Below are 20,659 nucleotides of genomic sequence, written 5' to 3' on the forward strand. Positions count from 1 at the left end.
ATGAATACGTCCGAATCTTAAAAAAAAAACATCAAAAGTTCAACGAAAGCCAGCGTTTTACATACGTTTTAATACGTTGTCATCGCTGGCTAAAACGTCAAGGTGTGACTGGGCCTTAACAATCACTTGTGAGTGGCAATTCCATGGAATTTCCACAGTACATATCTCACAAGATTGTGAATGAGAACCTGAAGATAATTTGGATAATTGTTCTCACAAAGACACATTTTTGTAAAAAATTTGTAATGTTAATTTGAGGTTTTGTAAAAAAAATATAAACAGGGCAGAGTTTTGTCGAAATGTTTATTTGAGGTTTGTCAACACATATTGCCATTGCCACAGCATTCTTGAATTGGGTAGCAGCATTGCAGCTCAGTCTGAGAGATCGTTGCACAGTAAGGTGATCGCTGCAGTGTCAACAATCTCACTGGACTGCGAAGACCGCTTGACATCACCTTGTGTTTGGAAGGCAGTTTCCTTCAAAAGAACCCTTCGATGGATGAGCCATGGCACACCATTTTCAACCGGTCCCATTCCATGTGAAAAACATGAAGGAATTCTAAGAAGGAAGAAGGAACGAATTCTAGCCATTGATTTTTGCATCCTCAAAGTACTTGAAATGGTCAATTGTGTTTGCATCTACTTCTGATCTTGGCAATACGTAACCATTCTGTGTTAATTCCACATATTATAGCCATTGTTTTCTTGATGCATTCGCTGCAAAATGTCCCCCTTTGATCTTGCTATTATTCCTCCCAACACCTATAAACTAACACTCGAATGCCACTTGTTTGGCTGTTTTGCTAAAACATCTAAACCGTTGTGCAACTCAAGACGTTCTTTCTCACCATTTATTCACCTACTAGCTTTGTATCACTGACAAATTTCTTCTCTCCCATATAAATCATTGATATAAATTACAAATACCATATTAATGGACTCAAAACTGACCCTTGCAGTATGGTACTCCGTTACTTAGCCACTTATGTAACTGTAACATATACGGTACCTTCTCGTCTTACTCTTTCATGAATTTTCTACATGTACAGCTAACCCCTTCCCTAAATCACCAGCTTTTACCTTAACAATTCATCTCGATTATGGGACCTTGTTGAGAACTGAAAAGCTAAGGAAACCATATCTGTTGCACAACCATCATATCACTCAGCCAGTTACCTTCTGAAACTATAGAGTTCGTAGAACTCCTTACCTCGTGCAGTCCTGAGAAACAAGGACATCGGCGCAGTCTGTGAGTGACAAATTTGATTCGTCGTGATGACGTAAAAGGTCCTAATACAGTATTTTTTCCCCAATTACTGCTGAACAGAAGGGGTTTGAAAGTGCCAAAAAGGCGATTTGTGTTCTATTGTGTTCAAGTAAAAATTGAAATAATTGAATTCAATTGAAATAAAATAAAGATTTAAAAGTTTTTTTTGTTTTTTTTTTTAAAGAAAAAACAAACATTTTGGAAGTTTACCGCTATTGATGCAACACCTTATTTACGTCTTTTGCACCACCTTATTTACATCACATCACATGAGTTATTCGTGCCTGTTGTTTGTGTGCTTTATGACATCCTTAACAACAGTAAGTTTCCTGTTTGGAATGATTTTCAGTCTTGTTTGTTTGCCAGACAGGCAGAGTAAACGACAATAACGAAAAATCTCGCTCCTCCCTGTGCATGTACGGTCGGGATGAATTCAGAGCCGAAGTACTACTGAACTACAGGTACGCTTTCCGATTCATGGTCTGCAGTATTCATAATATAACGTTCTCATTTAAATTAACTTGTTCCTCGATCATAAACTGAAGTTTGTTGGGAGAGACAGACAAAGTGAACCAATTGCTTAACCCCAATTCTTACTTTGCGTGCACGGGGTAATAACTGCAATAGGTTACATCGACTGAATCTACATTTCATAAATACATCCTGACTGTCCCTGAAATGCTGTTTTATTGAGTCCCTAATTTATGGTTTCAAATAATTTCATGCCAGCTCCTTTGTTCCTTAAGTATTGGTTCCAATTTGCTATCAATTCTCCTGTGTTTCCCCTGTTTTAATTGAGTTATTACGTCCTGCAAATCTGATCACGGTGTACTACTAACCTCCTGCCCTACTTCCGCTTGGTAACCTTGGATGCAAACTGTCTTATGCCGGAGTTTCACATTCCGTCAAATTTACTCGCTTTCTTAACTTCCTCTACACTAACCAGAACATTTTCTTCCTGTCCTGTTCATTGATAACAGCAAACATAACGGGTAATCAACTTTCGCCATTAAAAAACAAACAAACAAACAACATAATGGTTGGAATGCATCGCAAGACAACATTTTAGCAAATGAAGCTCAGCTGGTCATAATCTCAGGTCACAATGATGTAGTCTGTATCACAGCGATGCCAGCATCCTTCGCCATGCTGAAGAAAAGGCCTCGCCTTTCCAAGAGGTTCTCAGGAGAGTCAAACTCTATTATCCGACCTTGATCAAGCACCAAAATTCTGCAATAATGAAAATGGTCACTTAAGGATAAAGGAAAAGAAAGAAGGATTTATACATCCAGCTATCCCGACCCTTATCCTCAGCCATTTGAAATACAATTGTAGCAGTGGTGTTTAAAGCAATGTAGTAATGGCCGTGTCTAACCGAGAGTAGTCGAGGATGGTGTGCAGACGGTGAGCAATGGTGATCACCGTGCTGGTCACAAACTCGCTGCGGATTGTTTCTTGGATGAGACTGTCTGTTTCCAGGTCCACAGCAGCTGTTGCCTCGTCCAACAGCAATATGCGACTCCTCCTCAACAATGCCCGGGCCAAGCAAACAAGCTGTCGCTGTCCCACACTGCAAGCACCACTCCGTTAGCTCAAGGCCTTGTTCAGCACCATGGAAAGGGGTAAGCTGAGGCTTAATCTCTTGAACCAACCTCAAACAATGTTTCAAAACTACAGGAAATTCTCCCCCAAGCACCTGAGATTGTCACCCCCTTCAGAGATTAGGTGATCGAGTCCTCCAGGCATCTCCTGCACTTGCTGGTGCAGATGTGCCATCTCCAGTGCGCGCCACAACTCGACGCTGGAATATTGGCCTCGTGGGTCCAAGTTCATACGTAGAGAGCCAGAAAAGAGTACTGGTTCCTTATATCACACACAAAAAAATAACAAGGCAAGCTGTTCAAAACGAATTTGGACAAATGTTTTAAACAGTGATTTCATGGAGTGATTGGAATGCCCATTAAGTGAGCAAGAAAAAGTTTGGAATATATAAGCAGGTAACCTGTGGGATGATTGTGAGCTGGTTGCGGAGATCATGTAGACCGATGGATGAAATATCAATGCCGTCAATCAGGATTCTTCCTCGAGCGGCTTCCAGGATACGAAATAAGCCATTAGTCACTGAGGATTTCCCAGCTCCTGTACGGCCGACCACACCCACCTGTACGAGAAGACGTACCTGATTTCCGTCAATGCATTTCTGCTTTCTTTTTAACTCAAAAATCGGACACTGCAAAAGGAGGTGGTCTTTTTTTTTCCTCCTCTTAATTCCATGATGTTATCAGCTGAGCCGATAGAGAGTTTCATCTGGATGATGAATTAAATTTATCTTTGAACAATTGTTTGTTTGTGCTGGGGATGTGTTTTTTTGCACATGCACCTGTCTGGAGTTTGTTTTTTTCCTTCAGATCTCACTGTCATGTTTGTGATGTATTAATAGTCTTTCATCTCGCCTCATATATTTGCTCATCACCCAAAGAAGAGCTATATATTAAAGCATGTCAACACATCCTGGACATTTTCTGAATCCACACAGAGTTTGGGAGCATATGCTCAATCCATCCATCCATCAGGACCATACTCTGTACAGAGCGTCATTGCTGCCAAAACAGTCTTGGACTATTGGGCACAATCCTGGACATGGTGCCACTCTGATGCAGGATACTCAAATGGCTCAATCGTCCCAGCAAATTGGTACTCATTTTCCCAACTTCAGAAGGATGATAGCCTGAGTCAACCCCACCTGGTATTAATTCAACAGCCAAGCAGGATTTGAACTTAGGACCCTAGCATCCCAAGCCCACCACCCTAATCATTAAACCAACACCAGGCATACAAAACATTGGGATTATAAACAATGTTACAACTTGCTTTTTACCTCCACCACCGAAGGTGAGTGGAGGTTATGTTTTCACCTCTGTCTGTGAACAGGATATCTCAACAGGTTGTGGACAGATTCCGACGAAATTTTGTGGACAGATATGGTGTATGACAAGGAGTACTTTGTTTGATTTTTGGTGAACATCCGGATTCTATAGTTTTTAATTGATTCTTCACCATTGAGATAGGGCTAAAAACGATATTTAACAGGATATGTCAAAAACTTGGTGGATGAGTTGGTAAGTGACAAGAACAAGCCAATTCGATGTTGGTTCAGGTCCGAATCCAGATATGGCCGACCAGTGGGATACAAAACGTGAACTGTTCAACCTCACGAAGGTATGCGCTCTCCCATTCTTGTTCTGCGAGACTGTAGTTTCTGCGAGACCCATCCGCTGCATTACAACAACCTTACGAATGTATTATTTTGTTAAATGCATTCACAGAAAAACCACAAATATTTACAATTTGTTAAATTACTATTATGGCTTATGAATACTCAGTGATGAATTACAGGTGGGCAACACCTTTGTTTTGTTTTTGGAGCATGAGCAACACAAGGAGAATGCGCTTGCCTTCTCTCCTGGGTGGATGTGGCAACTGATGTCTTGAAGGATCAACTCCAGTTCAGGCCTGTATCTCAGGCAGTAGTTTTCAAAGGTGATCCTTCCATGCTGAGGCCATCCGGTTGATGGACGATGCTCTCGTACCCATGGTGCCTAGAAGGGTTCAAAGGTCGACTTATGTTTATGTTGTATCCTTCTGTGTGAATCCTCAACGCTGTTCTTAACAAACCCCTGACTCAGGTGTGTTCTCACCTGCAGTGTCTCTAGTTTCGGGTTGGACGAGTGCAGGGTGAGGATGGTGGGGGCTTGGGAGGAACTACATAACACAAATCATGTTGAATTCTGAAACAGACTTACAACTTTCATTCTTCTTCTTCTTCGTTCGTATGCAGCACGAGGCTGTGGGGTAGCTCTGCTGGTTATGGCAGAAGTTTGTAATTTGGCCATGGTGCCGGTGATAGCTTGCCTCCTCTTTCTTAAGGACACAATGGGATCTTTAACGTCCTCCGACGAATGCCAACAGACGGGACTTCCGTTTAACGTCCATCCGACACATTGTTGAATCACCCTACCTGTGAAACACCGGGCTGACAGTTTATAGCTGTGTAGGGATTCAAACCCAGGTGAGACAGCTTAGAGGCGAGTATGAGTACCTCTAGGCCATCCTGTCAACCCTACAACTTTCATTATTACAAGCTGCAACATGAGAATGAGCCCTTTTCAAACTATTTTAGAATGGATCCCGTGAAGATCTATTCAAAAACACGAGTTACTTTGAATCTTTCAAATATGTTTGGTCTCCAGCTCTTGAGTGCTGGGGACCCAACTTACCTTGACCAATGATCTAAAGCTCATGGAGTAGCTTGTACCTGTTATAATCACATCTAGAGACATTATTCTGATCGGAATTATGAGGATATGATTGGACAATGGACAAATTAATATTGTTTTGAAAACACTTGATCTGATCCAATGTTGTAATGCGTGTTATGGCTCACATCTACCAATATTTGGTACAAAGTGATTGTTACATTGAAATTACATGAGAAATCAATTAATCGGAAACCATCAATTTATTAGATTAGCAACAATGGCAGAAATGTTGACCTCCTACTTCAAGCCCCCCTATGATCTCCTCTTCATTCCTTTGACAGGATGGCCTAGAGGTTTGCACACTTCCCGTAAGCTGTCGAGCCTGGGTTCGAATCCTGACCCAGCTATAAACTGTCATCTCGGTGAGTTTCACAGGCTGGGTGATTCATCAATGTGTGTGCCGTCCCTCAGATGGATGTTGTACGGGTGTCCCATCTGCCGGCCGGTGCATGTTAAAGATCCCACATTGTCCTTTGGGAAGAATTGGCAAGCTATTGTGAGCACCCTGAACAAATTCTCAAATTCCTACCCGAACCTGCAAGGGGCACTGCATCAGCAGCACAGCTGCACCCTTGCAGGTTATGGAGACAGAGACAGAGACAGAGGGGACTGAATAACCAGAAAAAAAGAAAGGGGAGGAAAAACAGCAACAGACCCGGGTGAGTCCCACAAGAGCACGCGGCCTGGACAAGGACACATGGACCCAGCACAAGAGTACAGACGAGGACGTTCAAGTGAGATGTGCAAAATACAATACATGAACAAATTAACACCGACAATTAAAAAAACAAACTCTTAAACAAGACGATTCTGTAACATGTATCCGAAGCTTTCGAAGACAGCCCCTCAGACAAGAGAAGAAGACAAACGACCATGAAGGAACCTGGGATTGGACCGAAGGAGCTATAACCTGTGATTCCAGAGAAGACAGCTTACCTGACTGAGATATTGGTTGCAGCATCCATTCCTCTGGCAAAAATGCGAGTTAGAACTACAGTATATGAGAGTTGTACTCTCATATACTATAGTAGTCTGCAAATAATTCCTACAGGAATGGAATGTTATTTTTGCTTGGGCCTGTCTCGGTCCAGGCACAAAAAAGTCGCGAACATAAATTTTGTTTGACTTTTTTATTTGGCCGTTTGGGTGTGCAGGGTGGTACTTTCCTTTTACAGTTTGATAAACTCCAGTGAGCCCACTGCATGTTACTCAGGCTTGCTGACAATGACCGTTCTCATCCGGGACTTGCCTCTGTCTCGGCTCGACTGTACTCCACCACACGCTCCACTGCGACAATGTTCGTCTCCAGCTCTGATGTTTGACGCACCAGCCAGTTTAATGTCTGGGTCACCTGCACAGCAACGTGCACATTTAGCTTAGGTGAATTGGAAGTACTTGACTGCAGGGAACTTTTAACTTTAAAGATCCAAATGTGGAAGGCAGCAGAAATAATTTAAGCGAAAATAATGCAAGTAAAGACAGTAAAGAGTGAATCGGACGTCACTTTCGAGGATCAGTAATTAATGAGCATGATAAGTGTATAGTCTGAATGAATGAGTATCGTATCAAGTACATTGGCATTCCCAGGAAATCACCGTCTTCGTGTGCTGGCAGGTCTGTAAGATTGGTTATTAAAGACACAAACTTGCACAGTAATATGATGATTAATTTCACTGTATGATTATTAGCGATAAAACCGTACAAACGCACATTGAGAGCGTAGGAGATGGAAAGACCGACGATCCCACCCATCAGGCTTTGACGAGATATTACAGCGAACAGCGTCGCAAATAACACAAACAGCGTGCCCACCAGCTCCAGCCTTACTGCCAGCCATCTGCATATCAAAAAAACACACAACAACATGCCGTGAATGAGACAAAATGATGAAACGAATGAGTTATATCGACTACCAACGAAATGCTTAAGGGACGATCGAGGAAGGTTTCTTCAAATATGTTGATTGGTTTGGGTTCAGTGGGGAGGGAACCCCAAAACAACCATGACCGACCATTACTTGTGGGAGTTTGGAATGTACAACAACTTATTGTGACATTCATGACAAAAAAATATGAGGGTCGTTTGGAAAATCTACAACATATCACACTTGTGCTCCAGGGGAAATACTACCTCTACTTGAAAATTTAAAATAATCCAAAAGGAGATTTATTTTTGAAGAATACAGGTGCCGTTTTTTTTAACAGGATGTGTTTTTGTTTTGAGAGGAGAGAGAGGACAGAGAGGAGAGAGAGAGGAGAGACAGCTGGGCGGTAGTTGACACTAACAGCAGGGTTGAAGGACAAAATAGAGGGAGACTTGGACAATTAATGGGGGTAGGGGAGGATGCATGGCGTGGACAAGATGAATACAAAAGCAAACTCTCAGGAAAGAAAAATAGGATATTGGAAGCTTGGGGGTGGTGGGGGGGGTTAAAGTGCAATTATAATTTTATTAAAAGTTGAGTAATCCAATGTAGAGATTTTAACAATTATAAACTGGAGCGAAGTCGATAGCGTGCCTTTGCAAATCTCCACACTTCCCACCAAAACCATAGTTGAAAGATTGCATCAAGTTAGTTCCACCAGGAATGACCCAATATCAAATTTAGATGAAAAAATAATCTTCTGGTTTGACCTCTGTTACCTAACCCCCTGGGTCATGAACCGGGAGTAAAATCCAAAAAATTGTCACATATTTCATGTGTCCCCCAATGTTGATTGCATATACAAAGTTTCATTTCAATGGTGCCCATAATTGCATTTTCTGGTACTTGACTTTTGACCCCGCCCCAGAGTTCCAGGCCCCCTGGGGGCGTGATCAAAATGAGACCGCTCTCGCACATTCGTGTCATGTGGTGATCATAACTACCAAGTTTGGTGAATTTCTGCCGAATCGTTTCGTAGATAGCATGATGGATGGACGGATGGACAGATGGAGCCGATTACAATTCCCCCGTTTTGTTTTTTTTCTTCTTTTTTTAAAGTCGGGGGATAAAAATGAGCTCAGTCTTGCTTTTTGTGGAAAAAAAGAGGAGACTTTAGGAGATAATCGAAATGATGTCAGAGATGTAGTGGAAAATACAATTTCCACTTGAAAATTCCATAAATCCTAAAAATAAATCGTGATTACTTTTTTGAATCATATGATTCAGATTAAAGTGTAATTAGAAATATTGAAGTTGGGTCTTATTTGCCAATTGAACAATTTTTTCTAGAATCTTGATTATTATTTTCTTGTTAAAAAGGAGACTCGGGAGATGAGCAAGTGGTCACAAAGTTGGAAATGGGCACCGCAGGTATTAGAAACTCAATTTCGTGAAGATGCGTGCTCTGATGTTTCAATTTATAGATGGTTTGCATGGACAATGCCGCTACATTCTCCTTCCTGTGAAGAATCAGCATCGTCAGGCTCAATTGCATCGGTTCAGTGACCATCCGAGGTGGACAACAGTAAGATGAGAACAAGCTTTGTATACTTGCTTATTCACTTGTCAATTTTTTCCTTTTCTTTTTTACATCATCCCAACAATATTTCTGCAATAATCACATGTTAACCTTGTTTGTTTCCTCCATTACTTGGAATGATTGGAACCGTCTCCTTTTCCTATGTGCTGCACGCTGATCACACTTTCTCAGTTCTAGGTAATCAGGGAATTAATTACCTCCTGGTCCCAGTTGATTAAAACTCGGAAAATTTAATCACGAGATCAGAGCTATCCTGTGGTTAAAATTCTCATCCCATGGTTAACTAACTGATGATAAACTACGGTTGTTCAAAGGGTGGATAAGGGTAGAATAGCTATTCGCCAGATAAAGGATGGATGAGGTGTGGATAAACTTTGATCGGTACAAGGTATCGCACAATGCATTGCACTGTTGTCTGCTGGCAAAACAATTATGGCGACAGAAAGCAGTCAAACGAGAAAGAGGAAGGCAAACTTTACGCCAACTGAACGGAATACGTTGTGTCGGGCGACTAGTATGTGAAGGTCGTCAGGAGTAAATTTTCCAACACCGTAACAAATGATGAGAAGAGGACAGGGTGGTTAGCGTTCCCAAGCACATCTTCCACACCTTTCGAATTTGATAAACCTACATATGCCTTTGTAACCACAGATAAGGTGTTATGTGGGCCAGAGGAAACTGAGATGAAGTTATCTTGAAAATCCTCACTTTATCCAGTTATTAAAGTTATTCAGGCTTTGAGCAATGGAAATTATCCAGTGGATAAATTTTATATGTTGGATAAGTAATTTATCAACAGGATAGCACTTATCCAAGCTTTGGACAACCAGGAGCTGGTCTTAAGGAAGATCAGGTCAGGTATAGGAGCATGTGCTGGAGCAGCGCGTTACTGCACCCACTTACTGCCAGTACTCCACGGGCCTCCGTCTGGCCATCCCTCAGGCAGATGCCTGGCCCATTCCCATCTCCGTGAGATTCTGATCAACCTGCTGTAACGATGAGACAGGTGGTCGGCCCGTTGCCCTTCTCCACTCACGATGATTCCTTGCTGAGAGAATCTGGTGAGCAGGATCAGCGTCAGGAAAACGAGCCACATGTCCATATAGCCGCAGATGATGCTCACGGACTATGCAGGTAACAGATCTCATCTGAGTCTCTCTCAGCAACCGCTCGTTGGACACAAACTCCGACCAGCGAGAGCCAAGGATTCTCCAAAGAGACCTGGTACTGAAGGAGTTCAGACTCCGTCTGAGATCCCTGGTCAAAGTCCAAGTCTCACATCCATAGAGCAAGACTGGAAGCACCAAGGACTTAAATACTCGGACCTTTGTCCTCCTGCTCAGGTACCGACAGCGCCACACCCCATGATCCAGTTAATCCATGACTCCCCAGGCCCGACCCAGATGTGTACTGACCTCTGGCTCACAACATGTGAAGGCATGAATATCACTGCCAATGTAAGTGAATCTCTCTGTGACTTCAACATCCTCACCACAAACAGGTACAGAGAAGATAGCAGCATCCAAGATGTCATTGAAAGCCTGGATCCTAGTTTTGACCAAGGAAACCCATAATCCCAGCAGCTCCGACTCTTCATTCAGCACCTCGAGGGCCCCCATAAGGATATCCACCATCTCCGCAAAGATGACTGCATCATCTGCGAAATCATTCAGAGATGTTGACATTCCCAAATGATGTACCGCAGCTTGATCTCTCTGACATCCTCCCCAGAATCCAGTCCATACAAGTGCTGAAAAGTGTGGGGGCCAGTACACACCCCTGACAAACTCCAGTAACAACTGGAAATAAGTTGGAGATGGAACAACCACATCTCAGCACTCCCAGTACCAGAGTATAGTTCAGACATCAGATCGATCAGTTTTGGTGGCACCCCATGAAGACCAAGAATCCTCCAGAGGGCATCCCGATTCACTGAATCAAATGCTTTACAGAGATCAACATAAGCTGCAAGCAGCCCCTGCCGAAACTCTCATCTGTGCTCGATGAGGATCCGAAGAGGAAGGATGTGGTCAATCATTGATCTCTTTGGTGTAAAGTCTGACTACTCTGGACGCTGATGCTCAAGCAGATGGTGGCGAACCCTAGCAAGAATTATCCAACCAAAGACCTTGCCCGGCACCAAGAGCAGCGTCACCCCTCAGTCGCTGTTACAGTCCTGGCAATCACCCTTCCCTTTCTCTCAGTTTGTTTTAAATCCCTCCCCCCACTCCCCCCAAAAACCTTGACCCTTCATTTAAGCCCCGAATTGCACTTTGAGTCGGCTGTCCCACGGATATGAAATTGTTTGATTGGTCCATCATGCTTTTGTGGATAGCTTTGCTTTGCATCAAGAGATATTGCAGGAAGCAGTCTTACTAAGCAAGAGAAATATCAGATACATTATTAGTGATGATCAGTCGCACCTGTTGGAAACAATCCACAGATAGACGCTGAGCAGGTTGGTGTCAACAACCTTGCGATTGTGTTCCAAGAACCTGGCTGCATGTCCATATGCCCGGATTACAGGCAGTCCTGAGAGGGTCTCTCCGAAGTGGGAGTAAATGGGAGAGCGGGATACCGAGTCCAACCGTCGCAGCTGCCGTGATGTCGCCACATAAAAGCGCTGAACGTCACAGATAACAAGTTATGCTCATGTGTTTTTGTCCATCCTGAAAATAATAACAAAAATAGAAAATATCAAACAAACTGGCCACAGGTAGATGGTGTGTTCAAGGACCTGCACAAAGAAGTAGAAGACTCCAATGGGTACTATAACAGCAAGAAATATTGGTGTGGCAATGCTGATGGCTACGATGGTGGAGATAACTCCGAATGCACAGCTGAGCCAGGAGCGCAGAGCTACGGGGATGACCTGATCAATTGTGTCCATGTCCTGCACAGAGATTCACAGCCTATCAGAAGACAGAACCACATAAGGGGTTTAACGTATTATCCACCTATTGCTACATTGTAGGAAGAGAAGGCATGTTACGGGAAAAAAAGAAACATGTCGCTCAATCTCGGGCACTTTCAACACTACCTTGGAGAAACGGTTGACCATGCGCCCAATGGGTGTAGTATCGAAGAAGGATTGAGGTAGCCGGAGGATATTCCCCAGCAAGTTGCTGTGCAGTATGGAAGATGCTTGCATTGAGGCAACTACCATAATTACTGTTGCAAGGATCACAAAAGCACCTGCACGTCCCACAAAAGAAATGGCAAACTGTGTGACTCAGAAATATCGTTAAGAGAACTTTCAAACTTTAAAAAGCTGTGTTTGGTGTTTTATATTTTACTGCAGAGCGGTACTTCTCCTTAGTCTTCTCAACTGTCCTTTATACCCAAAAGTCATGGTTTCATTTCTTTTGATGATGTCCTTTTTCTGATCCTCACTGACTCCACAACTGTTCCTGATTTTTTTTTTATTTTTTTTTTTAAAGTCTGCATTCAGCCTGACTTCAAGCAGGCTCACAACCCTGAAACAGTTCTTTATTTAACAGATTATATGCTTCATAATTATGTCAGCTGGCAGGTTCGTTCACACTATTATAGAGATATCTGTACTCACCTTTGAGTTGCCTAACCACGGTTCAAATCTTGACCCACCTATAAACTGTCACCCTGGTGTTTCACATGCAGGGTGAAGTATCAACGGTCATGCACGGTCCATTGGAAGGACGTTAAGCTGGATTACCTGTCTGCCAGCAGCAGTCTTTGGTGGATGTTAAAGATCCCACGGTGTCGTTCACAAATATTCGGCGATTGTGGCCCTCAATGAAGATGAATCATACCAAGAGCAAGAATTGCTTTGCAGTGCATGTCCCCTACCGTTGTGATATTTTCTAAGTCCACAAAGGGCATAAACTCTGAAAATTTGATGAAATGCCCTGAAACTCGAACTTGTTCTGTAACTTATCATAATAATGCCATGATCCAAGTTTCAGTTGAATATGTTAAAGGGTATGGGGAAAAAGTCTGAAAAACCACAGGTGGGACGGACGGACAGACGGAAAGCAAACCTATAGTCCCCTCTGGTGAAACCAGTAGGGAATTAATAAGAAGAGATTCTTCATAATTTTGACTCTGGTCTGTAAGGTCACGATATATATTATTTTGGATCTGCCCACCGGTTTTGAGAATTGATCATGTGATTCTTCTTGCATGATTGTCTTGCTTTAGTATCACAAGACCAGTTCCAACATGGCTCAAATGTTATTCCACTGATTGGACACAAACTGCCTGCCAATGGTTTTAGTTCCGATCCGATGTTTTATCTGTTGGTGTTCCTGAAGGGCCAGATGCAAGTCTCCTCTCAACTTACATACTTCCTCTTGATTGTGTATTTAGTTTGCGTCAATAATGTTGATTTTCATTGAAATAATAGAGATTGCAAAAATGATGAAAACACCAAAGCAAAATCGACTTCATATTTTAACTAAGAGCAAAGGCTCTTGGGTTGGAGGTCTTCTAATGGAGCCAAGTGGGGAAAATATTTAATATATATACCCCTGGAGAGAAAGTGAATGAGGGGGTGGCTCTATGAGGAGAGGGGAGGGGGGGTCCAGGAAGGAAAGGGGCAAGAGAGAGGGAAATTGTCAGGTCAAGCCAGATTAGATCTGTGACTTGCTACAGGTACCATGGAAACCTGTACTAACCTGTTTCATGGTCGGGTTGTTGGCAACTAAACTGTCTCCCCTACCAGGTTTCCTGGTGAGGAGGGTATATGGATATGGACAACAGGCAAGATGAGAAACAAAAGCTGTCAAAGGGTGGACGAGCTCCGTGTTAACCAATGACCGACCATCCATTTCTTCAGGCTGGCCATAAAGTCTGGAAACATAGATAATACAAAGTCATTCTGTTACAGTTTGAAGATGTCCTTGAAGAAAGCCGAATGCATTGAAGTGATACTGCTGAGTGGACGTGAGGGCTTCTGGGGTATGCTGAAGGTGCAGATTTATTCAGTGAAAATCAGACACGAATCATCTGAGGCAACGCATCACGGATGCTTGTGCAGGGATTGATGGAAATGCTGCACTAATGCACCGCGTTCATTGCAACTTTGCACATCGCATTGAACTGTGCATTTCTCATGAGGGACAACACATTGAACATGCCATGTGATGTCATTGAACATATCATGTATTGCAATCTAATGTCAATAAACCATTTATAACGTACTTTCCCCTATGTTTCCAGACTTTATGGCCACCCTGTAGTGCTCAACTGTTGGCGGACGTCGTCCTGCAGTTGGGTTACTTTTTTTGAGGAGGTTGGTGGCAGGATTTGCACTCCGGCCACCAGAAAATCCTTCACTCCACAAAACATAACAAAAACGCAAAGAAAAATGAAAACCCACTCCATGGGAGTACCTCTTGTGCAGCTTCCCTCCGCAGGGCAGCTCATCGGATGACGGGATTGTGGCATAGCCTTTGAGACCCCTACTCTTTAATTACAGGAGGAAAACCACGGGGTAACATTCCCGGGTCAGATTGCGGTAGTGCGTGTCGGAGTGATGCTGAGGTGTCGTCCACCAGAAGGCGGTCTCCTTGGGTTAACCTGAGGCGGTCCCTTCAGTTGGGTGCCTGGAATGTCCCATCCTGAAGAGAGGATGATCACCTGTCTGTTATCATGTGAGCTCAAACGTTTAAACATCAGTATTGCAATACTCTCTGATGTTCAGAGACTGGATAGTGGCGAGATTATGGCGGGTAATTACACCTACGATTGGTCTGGTCGCTCTGATGGTTACCTTACCAAAGGAGTTGCTGTAATAAGCTGAGTCCAATGATAATTGAGGTAACATCGGCCAACGAGCGTATTATGAGATTGAGGATTCGTCACTCCTTGGGTGTCATTTCCCAGGTCTCTGTATATTCTCTGACTGAGGCGAGTGATATCACCGTGAAGGACGCATTCTATGCCACGCTCGAGTCTGTGGCTGATCAGTGCCCCAGGCGAGATACTCTTCCAGTCTTTGGGGATTTCAATGCAACGACAGGAGGTGATGGGGATGATTATGAGACATCCGTTGGTCCCCATGGGTCTGGCACTGTGAACCAGAATAGCACCAAGTTCCTTGACTTTGCAAAAAGTCAGGGAGTTACAGTAGCTGGTTCATGGTTTCAGCACTCACAGGCTCATCACTGGTATCCCACCGCTGGCGGTGTGGCAAAGGAGATTGTCCATGTGCTTGTTGATGTTCACTGGAGGGTGATCCAGAACTGCAGGGTCTACCAGAGTGCTCAGTTCCTCAATACCAATCACAGGCTTGTGGTAGCAAATCTGAAGTTGTAGCTTAAATCCAGGAGAATGGTACCGTCTCAGCCTAGGCTGGATGTTGGCAAGTTCAAGGATGAGAGTGTCGTTGTCGCTGACGAGTTTGCAAACAGGCTGAGTGGGGATTTGGGGGGTCTGGGTGCTTTGGGGAATCTTGAAGAGTTGTGGATTGCCTTCAAGACCACCGTTCTTGATGTTGCCGATGGATGTCTTCAAACTCACCGAAGGACAAAGAATAATTTTGTCTCAAGGGACACTGGATACCATTGACCAGAGTCACAGGGCCAGGCTTAATGGCACAGCTGAGCTGTTCAGGGAGTTGAGGAATAAAACTGTTCGTGTGCTGAGGGTGGACAAGGAGGCCTATGTGCGGGGAATCTGTGAGAGGGTAGAGCATCACCTGTGGTCAAGTGATTGTCATCCTGCTTACAGGGGAATTCACATGTTGCATTCTTTTAAGCCCATCCCTCGGTGTACTGCAGTTGAGCGGAGGGTGGTGGGCTCTTGACAGTGGAGTCCGATTTGAAGGTCTGCTGGGCCAGTTACTTTGAGTGGCTGTACCAGGCTGATCCACCAGCTGTTGAATTGGATGTCAAGGGTGTTACTATCCCTATTGCTGACCCTCCAATCAACTGTGACCCACCTTCTTTTTTGTGGAAACACAAGCTGCGGTGAATCGGTTGAAATGGGGTAAAGCTCCTGGGATCTGCTGAACTTCTGCTGAACTTCTGAACTGCTGTACTTATGTTGTTACATGTAGGTCTGTGCTCTGCCTGGAACACAAGTATCATGCCAACTGACTGGAAGAGGGGTCTTGTTGTCCCTTTCTGGAAAGGGAAGGGTTATCACCAGGAATGCAACAACTACTGAGGGGTGATGCTGCTCTCACTGTTGAGCAAGGTCTTTCCTCGTATAATTATTGATAGGGTTCGCCACCATCTGCTGGAGCAGCAGCACCCAGAGCAGTCACGCTTCACACAAAAGAGGTCAACGATTGACCGTATCCTTGCTCTTCAGGTCCTCACCGAACGCAGGCGAGAGTTTCGGCAGGGGCTGCTTGCAGCCGATGTTGATCTCTGCAAAGCGTTCAATTCAGTGAATCGAGATGCTCTCTGGAGGATTCTTGGTCTTCGTGAGGTGCCACCAAAACTGATAAATCTGATGTCTGAACTCTACTCTGGTACTGAGGGTGCTGTGAGATGTGGTGATACCATCTCTGACTTATTTCCTGTTGTTACTGGAGTTCTTCAGGGGTGTGTTCTGGCCCCCACACTTTTCGGCGCTTGTATGGACTGGATTCTGGAGACGATGTCGGAGAGATCAAGCTGCGGTGCATCGTTTGGGAATGTCAAGATGTTTGGCCTTAATTTCGCAGATGATGCAGTCATCTTTGTTTAGACTCAATATATCCTTTTGGGGGCCCTCGAGGTGCTGAATGAGGAGTCAGAGCCGCTGGGATTTGGGGTTTCCTGGGTCAAAACTAACATCCAGGCTTTCAATGACATCTTGGATGCTGCTATCTTGTCTGTGCCTGTTTGTGGTGAAGATGTTGAGGTCGTGGAGAGATTCACTTACCTTGGCAGTGATATTCATGCCTCTGCTGGCTGAGTCAGAGGTCAATAGACATCTGGACCGGGCCTGGGGAGTCATGTATTCACTGGATCATGGGGTTTTGGCGCTGTCATTACCTGTGCGGGAGGACGAAAGTTCCGTGTCTTTAGGTCCTTGATGCTTCCAGTCTTGCTCTACGGATGTGAAACTTGGACTCTGAGCAGGGATCTGACACAGAGACTTAATTCCTTTAGTACGAGATCTCTTCGGATTATCATTGGCCATCGCTGGTTGGACTTTGTGTCCAACGAGCGGTTGCTGAGAAAGACTCAAATGAGATTGTGAGCATCAGCTGCGGTAGTATGATGGACATGTGGCTCGTTTTCCTGATGCTGATCCTGCTCATCAGATTCTATCAGCGAGGGAGTCTCGTGAGTGATGTAGGCCAATGGGCCGACAATGTGCCTCGTGGTTGCAGCAGGTTGATCGGCATCTCAAGGAGATTGGGATGGGCCAGGCATCTGCCTGGAGGATGGCCAGATGGAGGCCCTTGGAGTACCGGCGGAAAGTGGACGCAGCGATGTGCTGCTCTGGTGCATGCTCCCATATGCATGCTCCCATACCTGACCTGACCTGAGAGGGAAATAAGACAGAGGAGATTGGGTTGATGATGGGTATCACTGAGGCATGTGTATGCTAAAAAAAAGGCTCCAAAACCACATAGCATAGTTTTCTCATCATCATCATTGGGGAACCAACCCAACCCCCATTTGCGCGCGCGCGCGCACACACACACACACACACACACACACACACACACACACACACACACACACACACACACACACACACACACACACACACACACACACACACACACACACACACACACACACACACACACACACACGCTCTGATGACCGGCTGTCATTTCCTACAAAAGTGGTATTCCTCTCCTTTCACTGTTGCATGGATGATCCAACCAATTTACCTGCTCCAGGATGGTGCAGAGGTAGCATACCTGCCCTTGAGCACTTTACTGAAAGTTGACGAAGGTTTGCGAGCCACTTTGTGAAGCATTGTCACTGACATTTCGGGAGTTCACCCTTATCACATCAAGAGAGTTGAATCTTGCACCGACGAAGGGCTTATACCTTAAAGTCCTTATGTAATCTGCAAATCTTCCAACCTGGATTTCTCCTCCTGGTACCTCTTCCCTCCTGCACCAAGGAATGACTATCTTTCCTTCAAATCTCTCTTGTTCCTCTTCTGCCACCATTGGCTCTTCTGATCACCTTCTTGTCAAGGCCCATATCTCTGGCTATTGTAAGGGAGAAACATCAACGATGCAGGATATCAGGTCACTATCTTCTTTTGGATCTGCCATGTGATTTGGTTCTTTGCACAAGTCCCTCGGTAGGGTCTTCAATCTGCCCTCTCACCAAAGATTTGGACCACCGTCTATATGGCACCGGATATTGATTCCACATTGGAATGCTTTACGGAAGTCTACTTCTCCCATGCACCAGTTTATCCCATTCCCATCTGTGACTTTCCTCTCCATCCTCTCAACTCTGGTACACTGAATCCTGTCGGGTGGAGGTTATACTCAATCAGCTTGTTTTCTCATCAAGGAAAACTAACGTGAATGAGGGTAATTTTATTCCATTCCATGAGGCTCGCAACAAATGTGTGTCCATCCTGCGACAAGCCATGAAGATAAAACATCATCTTGCACATCTCAGGGCCAAATGTCCCAATCAGTCTCCTTCCTCCAAGTCATAGTAGCACCTTGTCAAGTCTGTCTGTGGTGTTTGTTGCCCCTCCATCCCATCTCTCCACACCTCAAATGGCTGGATCGCAGACTCTGCCTGAGATAAGGCAGAACGTCTTGACTGTCTTTGGACATGGAGATGGAATTGGGAGGGAGCGGTGGACAATAATTGATTCATTGCATCATTAAAATAAATAAATTTATAATCGTGAAATGATTAATTTCTTAATAAATTGGCTAATAGCATATCAAAACCACCACTGCCTCATCCGAATATCTGTAACTTTTTGAAAATTCAGTAATTCATCGAAAAACTAAATAATTAATTGTTTAATCAGTAAATCAAAAACACTCTTTATAGTCAAATCACTTGTTCACCGTCATGTCCAAATATTAGCTTCCTCTCTCAAAATGTGCCTGAGTTATTGCCCAGATGAGAAAGAAAATAAATAACGAATTAATAAATCATTAATAATTAATTAAATGATTGATTGATTAATCAAAAAACCAAAAAATACCTTTTCTGCCAAAGCACATCTTCACTTTTGTCCCCCAAATTTCAGCTTCCTTGCTCAAAGGATGGTTGAGATATCGCACGGACAAACAAACAAACGGAGTAAAAACTGAGTACTCTCTTCCTTGGGGCTCAGCGATGACGTCATGCATCGCCTGGATATGGAATTGGGCATTTTCAAAGATTACCCACAATTCTGGAACTATCCGCTTCTGAATACTCATTCCTCAAAGTATCTTCTTGCTTTTAAAATTAAACAAATCTTAGCCATACTGTACTTTGTAAAGCTTTGTTTTTAAATTTTAACCTGGTTTTTTTTAATGTATTGATTTCTCAGCACCTTAATGTGATACCTTCAGAATACTGTTTATTATTATTGAATCACAGAACCTCTCCATGGAAGATTTATGGATGATTTGAAAGGATGGGGGATATGAAGTAGTTGGGGGGGGGGGCAAGTGAGCATACAAGTGGAAGGTGAGAGCCGCAGTCCATTTGGAATGATCCGAGATGTTCCTGTAGTTTGGTTGTTATGACTTCTGCCTCACCTCGTAATCATCACGTCCTTCCACTTGAGGCTCACATTAAGGAATAGGCCTTTTTCACAATCCTGATTCCATCAAATGTTTCTATTTTTATATATCCCTCACCTTGTGCCAGTCCAAGAGCAGTGTAGACTCCAAGGTGTAGGCCAAGGTCTGGGTTTGAATCGTTCATTGGGTCACTAGTCCAGTCACTGAGCCACAGGTTCTGCCCCAAGGTTGCTGCACTCTGCCCTGCCATGCCGATCAGAACAATGAACGAGTATGTCCAACCCAAAGCATGAAAATATTTTGCGTACATGGTCCATTTCACCTGCAGGAACAAATGCCATAAGATATCAGGGTTTCAGAGTTCATCTCAACGTAACACAAAGGAAACAAATATGTACCTTGTGGATTGCAACACAACTGGGCCAATATTGAACTAACGGATAAACTGTTTACCCAATAAAAGGTAATGATCATAAACCTGGAAAAGTAAATACTTTTTAGTTGTGTTGTGAGGAAGCCATTTTCGCTTTTCAGCTTGTGAAGAGTTTTTGAATGTAATCTAGGCATCTCTTTCTCAGCAATTCAACACACAATGGACACTCGTCAATGGCTCCTGAGATACATATCAGCTGTTGAACACACTCCAAGCCATGCTGGGCAATTACTATGCAGGAAGTGTGGAATGGCCGAGCTTTATTAGCCACGAGCACAAGTACCAGTCACCTCGCTGACGGATTTATTGAAGAGACAACATGTACTTCACAAACATTCTGCTCTATTCAGTATAATTTGCCCAACTTCATCTTTCAGCTGCTTCGATGTCAACTAACATCACCTTCATTAACCATCCTTGCTGATTGTATATGGAGTGAGCAAAAATCTTTCTTTTCGCTGCGAGGTTCAGTGTTGGATGCTTTGCTTTCAACCTCCGCTTAAAATGAGAGAAATTAAATATTTT

At 43.8% G+C, this 20,659-nt stretch overlaps 1 protein-coding gene and 1 long non-coding RNA gene across 5 annotated transcripts in view; one reads left to right on the plus strand and one right to left on the minus strand.

Moving 5' to 3' along the window:
• Positions 1-286: 286 nt before the first annotated feature.
• Positions 287-20,659, minus strand: part of LOC147013748 (ATP-binding cassette sub-family C member 2-like) — an 80,214-nt gene continuing 59,841 nt past the window's right edge. For all 4 annotated transcript variants that reach the window (XM_085850929.1, XM_085850927.1, XM_085850928.1 and 1 more), the window contains 11 exons: positions 19,819-20,023; positions 12,091-12,245; positions 11,788-11,943; positions 11,474-11,673; positions 7,297-7,423; positions 6,836-6,937; positions 4,723-4,866; positions 3,270-3,428; positions 2,964-3,130; positions 2,643-2,837; positions 287-2,497 (listed from right to left, as the gene is read on the minus strand). In XM_085850929.1, coding sequence (XP_085707055.1) covers positions 2,368-2,497; positions 2,643-2,837; positions 2,964-3,130; positions 3,270-3,428; positions 4,723-4,866; positions 6,836-6,937; positions 7,297-7,423; positions 11,474-11,673; positions 11,788-11,943; positions 12,091-12,245; positions 19,819-20,023 — 1,740 coding nt within the window. In that variant the 3' untranslated portion in view covers positions 287-2,367. The remainder of the gene's footprint in view (positions 2,498-2,642; positions 2,838-2,963; positions 3,131-3,269; positions 3,429-4,722; positions 4,867-6,835; positions 6,938-7,296; positions 7,424-11,473; positions 11,674-11,787; positions 11,944-12,090; positions 12,246-19,818; positions 20,024-20,659) is intronic.
• Positions 1,599-3,608, plus strand: LOC147013749 (uncharacterized). The gene is made up of 2 exons (XR_015050500.1): positions 1,599-1,728; positions 2,747-3,608. It is a non-coding gene; the product is annotated as an uncharacterized LOC147013749 (long non-coding RNA).

This window comes from Eptatretus burgeri, chromosome 13 (genome assembly GCF_056783735.1).
Source record: "Eptatretus burgeri isolate ZD-2024b chromosome 13, Ebu_testis_v1, whole genome shotgun sequence".
Taxonomy (NCBI): Eukaryota; Metazoa; Chordata; class Myxini; order Myxiniformes; family Myxinidae; genus Eptatretus; species Eptatretus burgeri.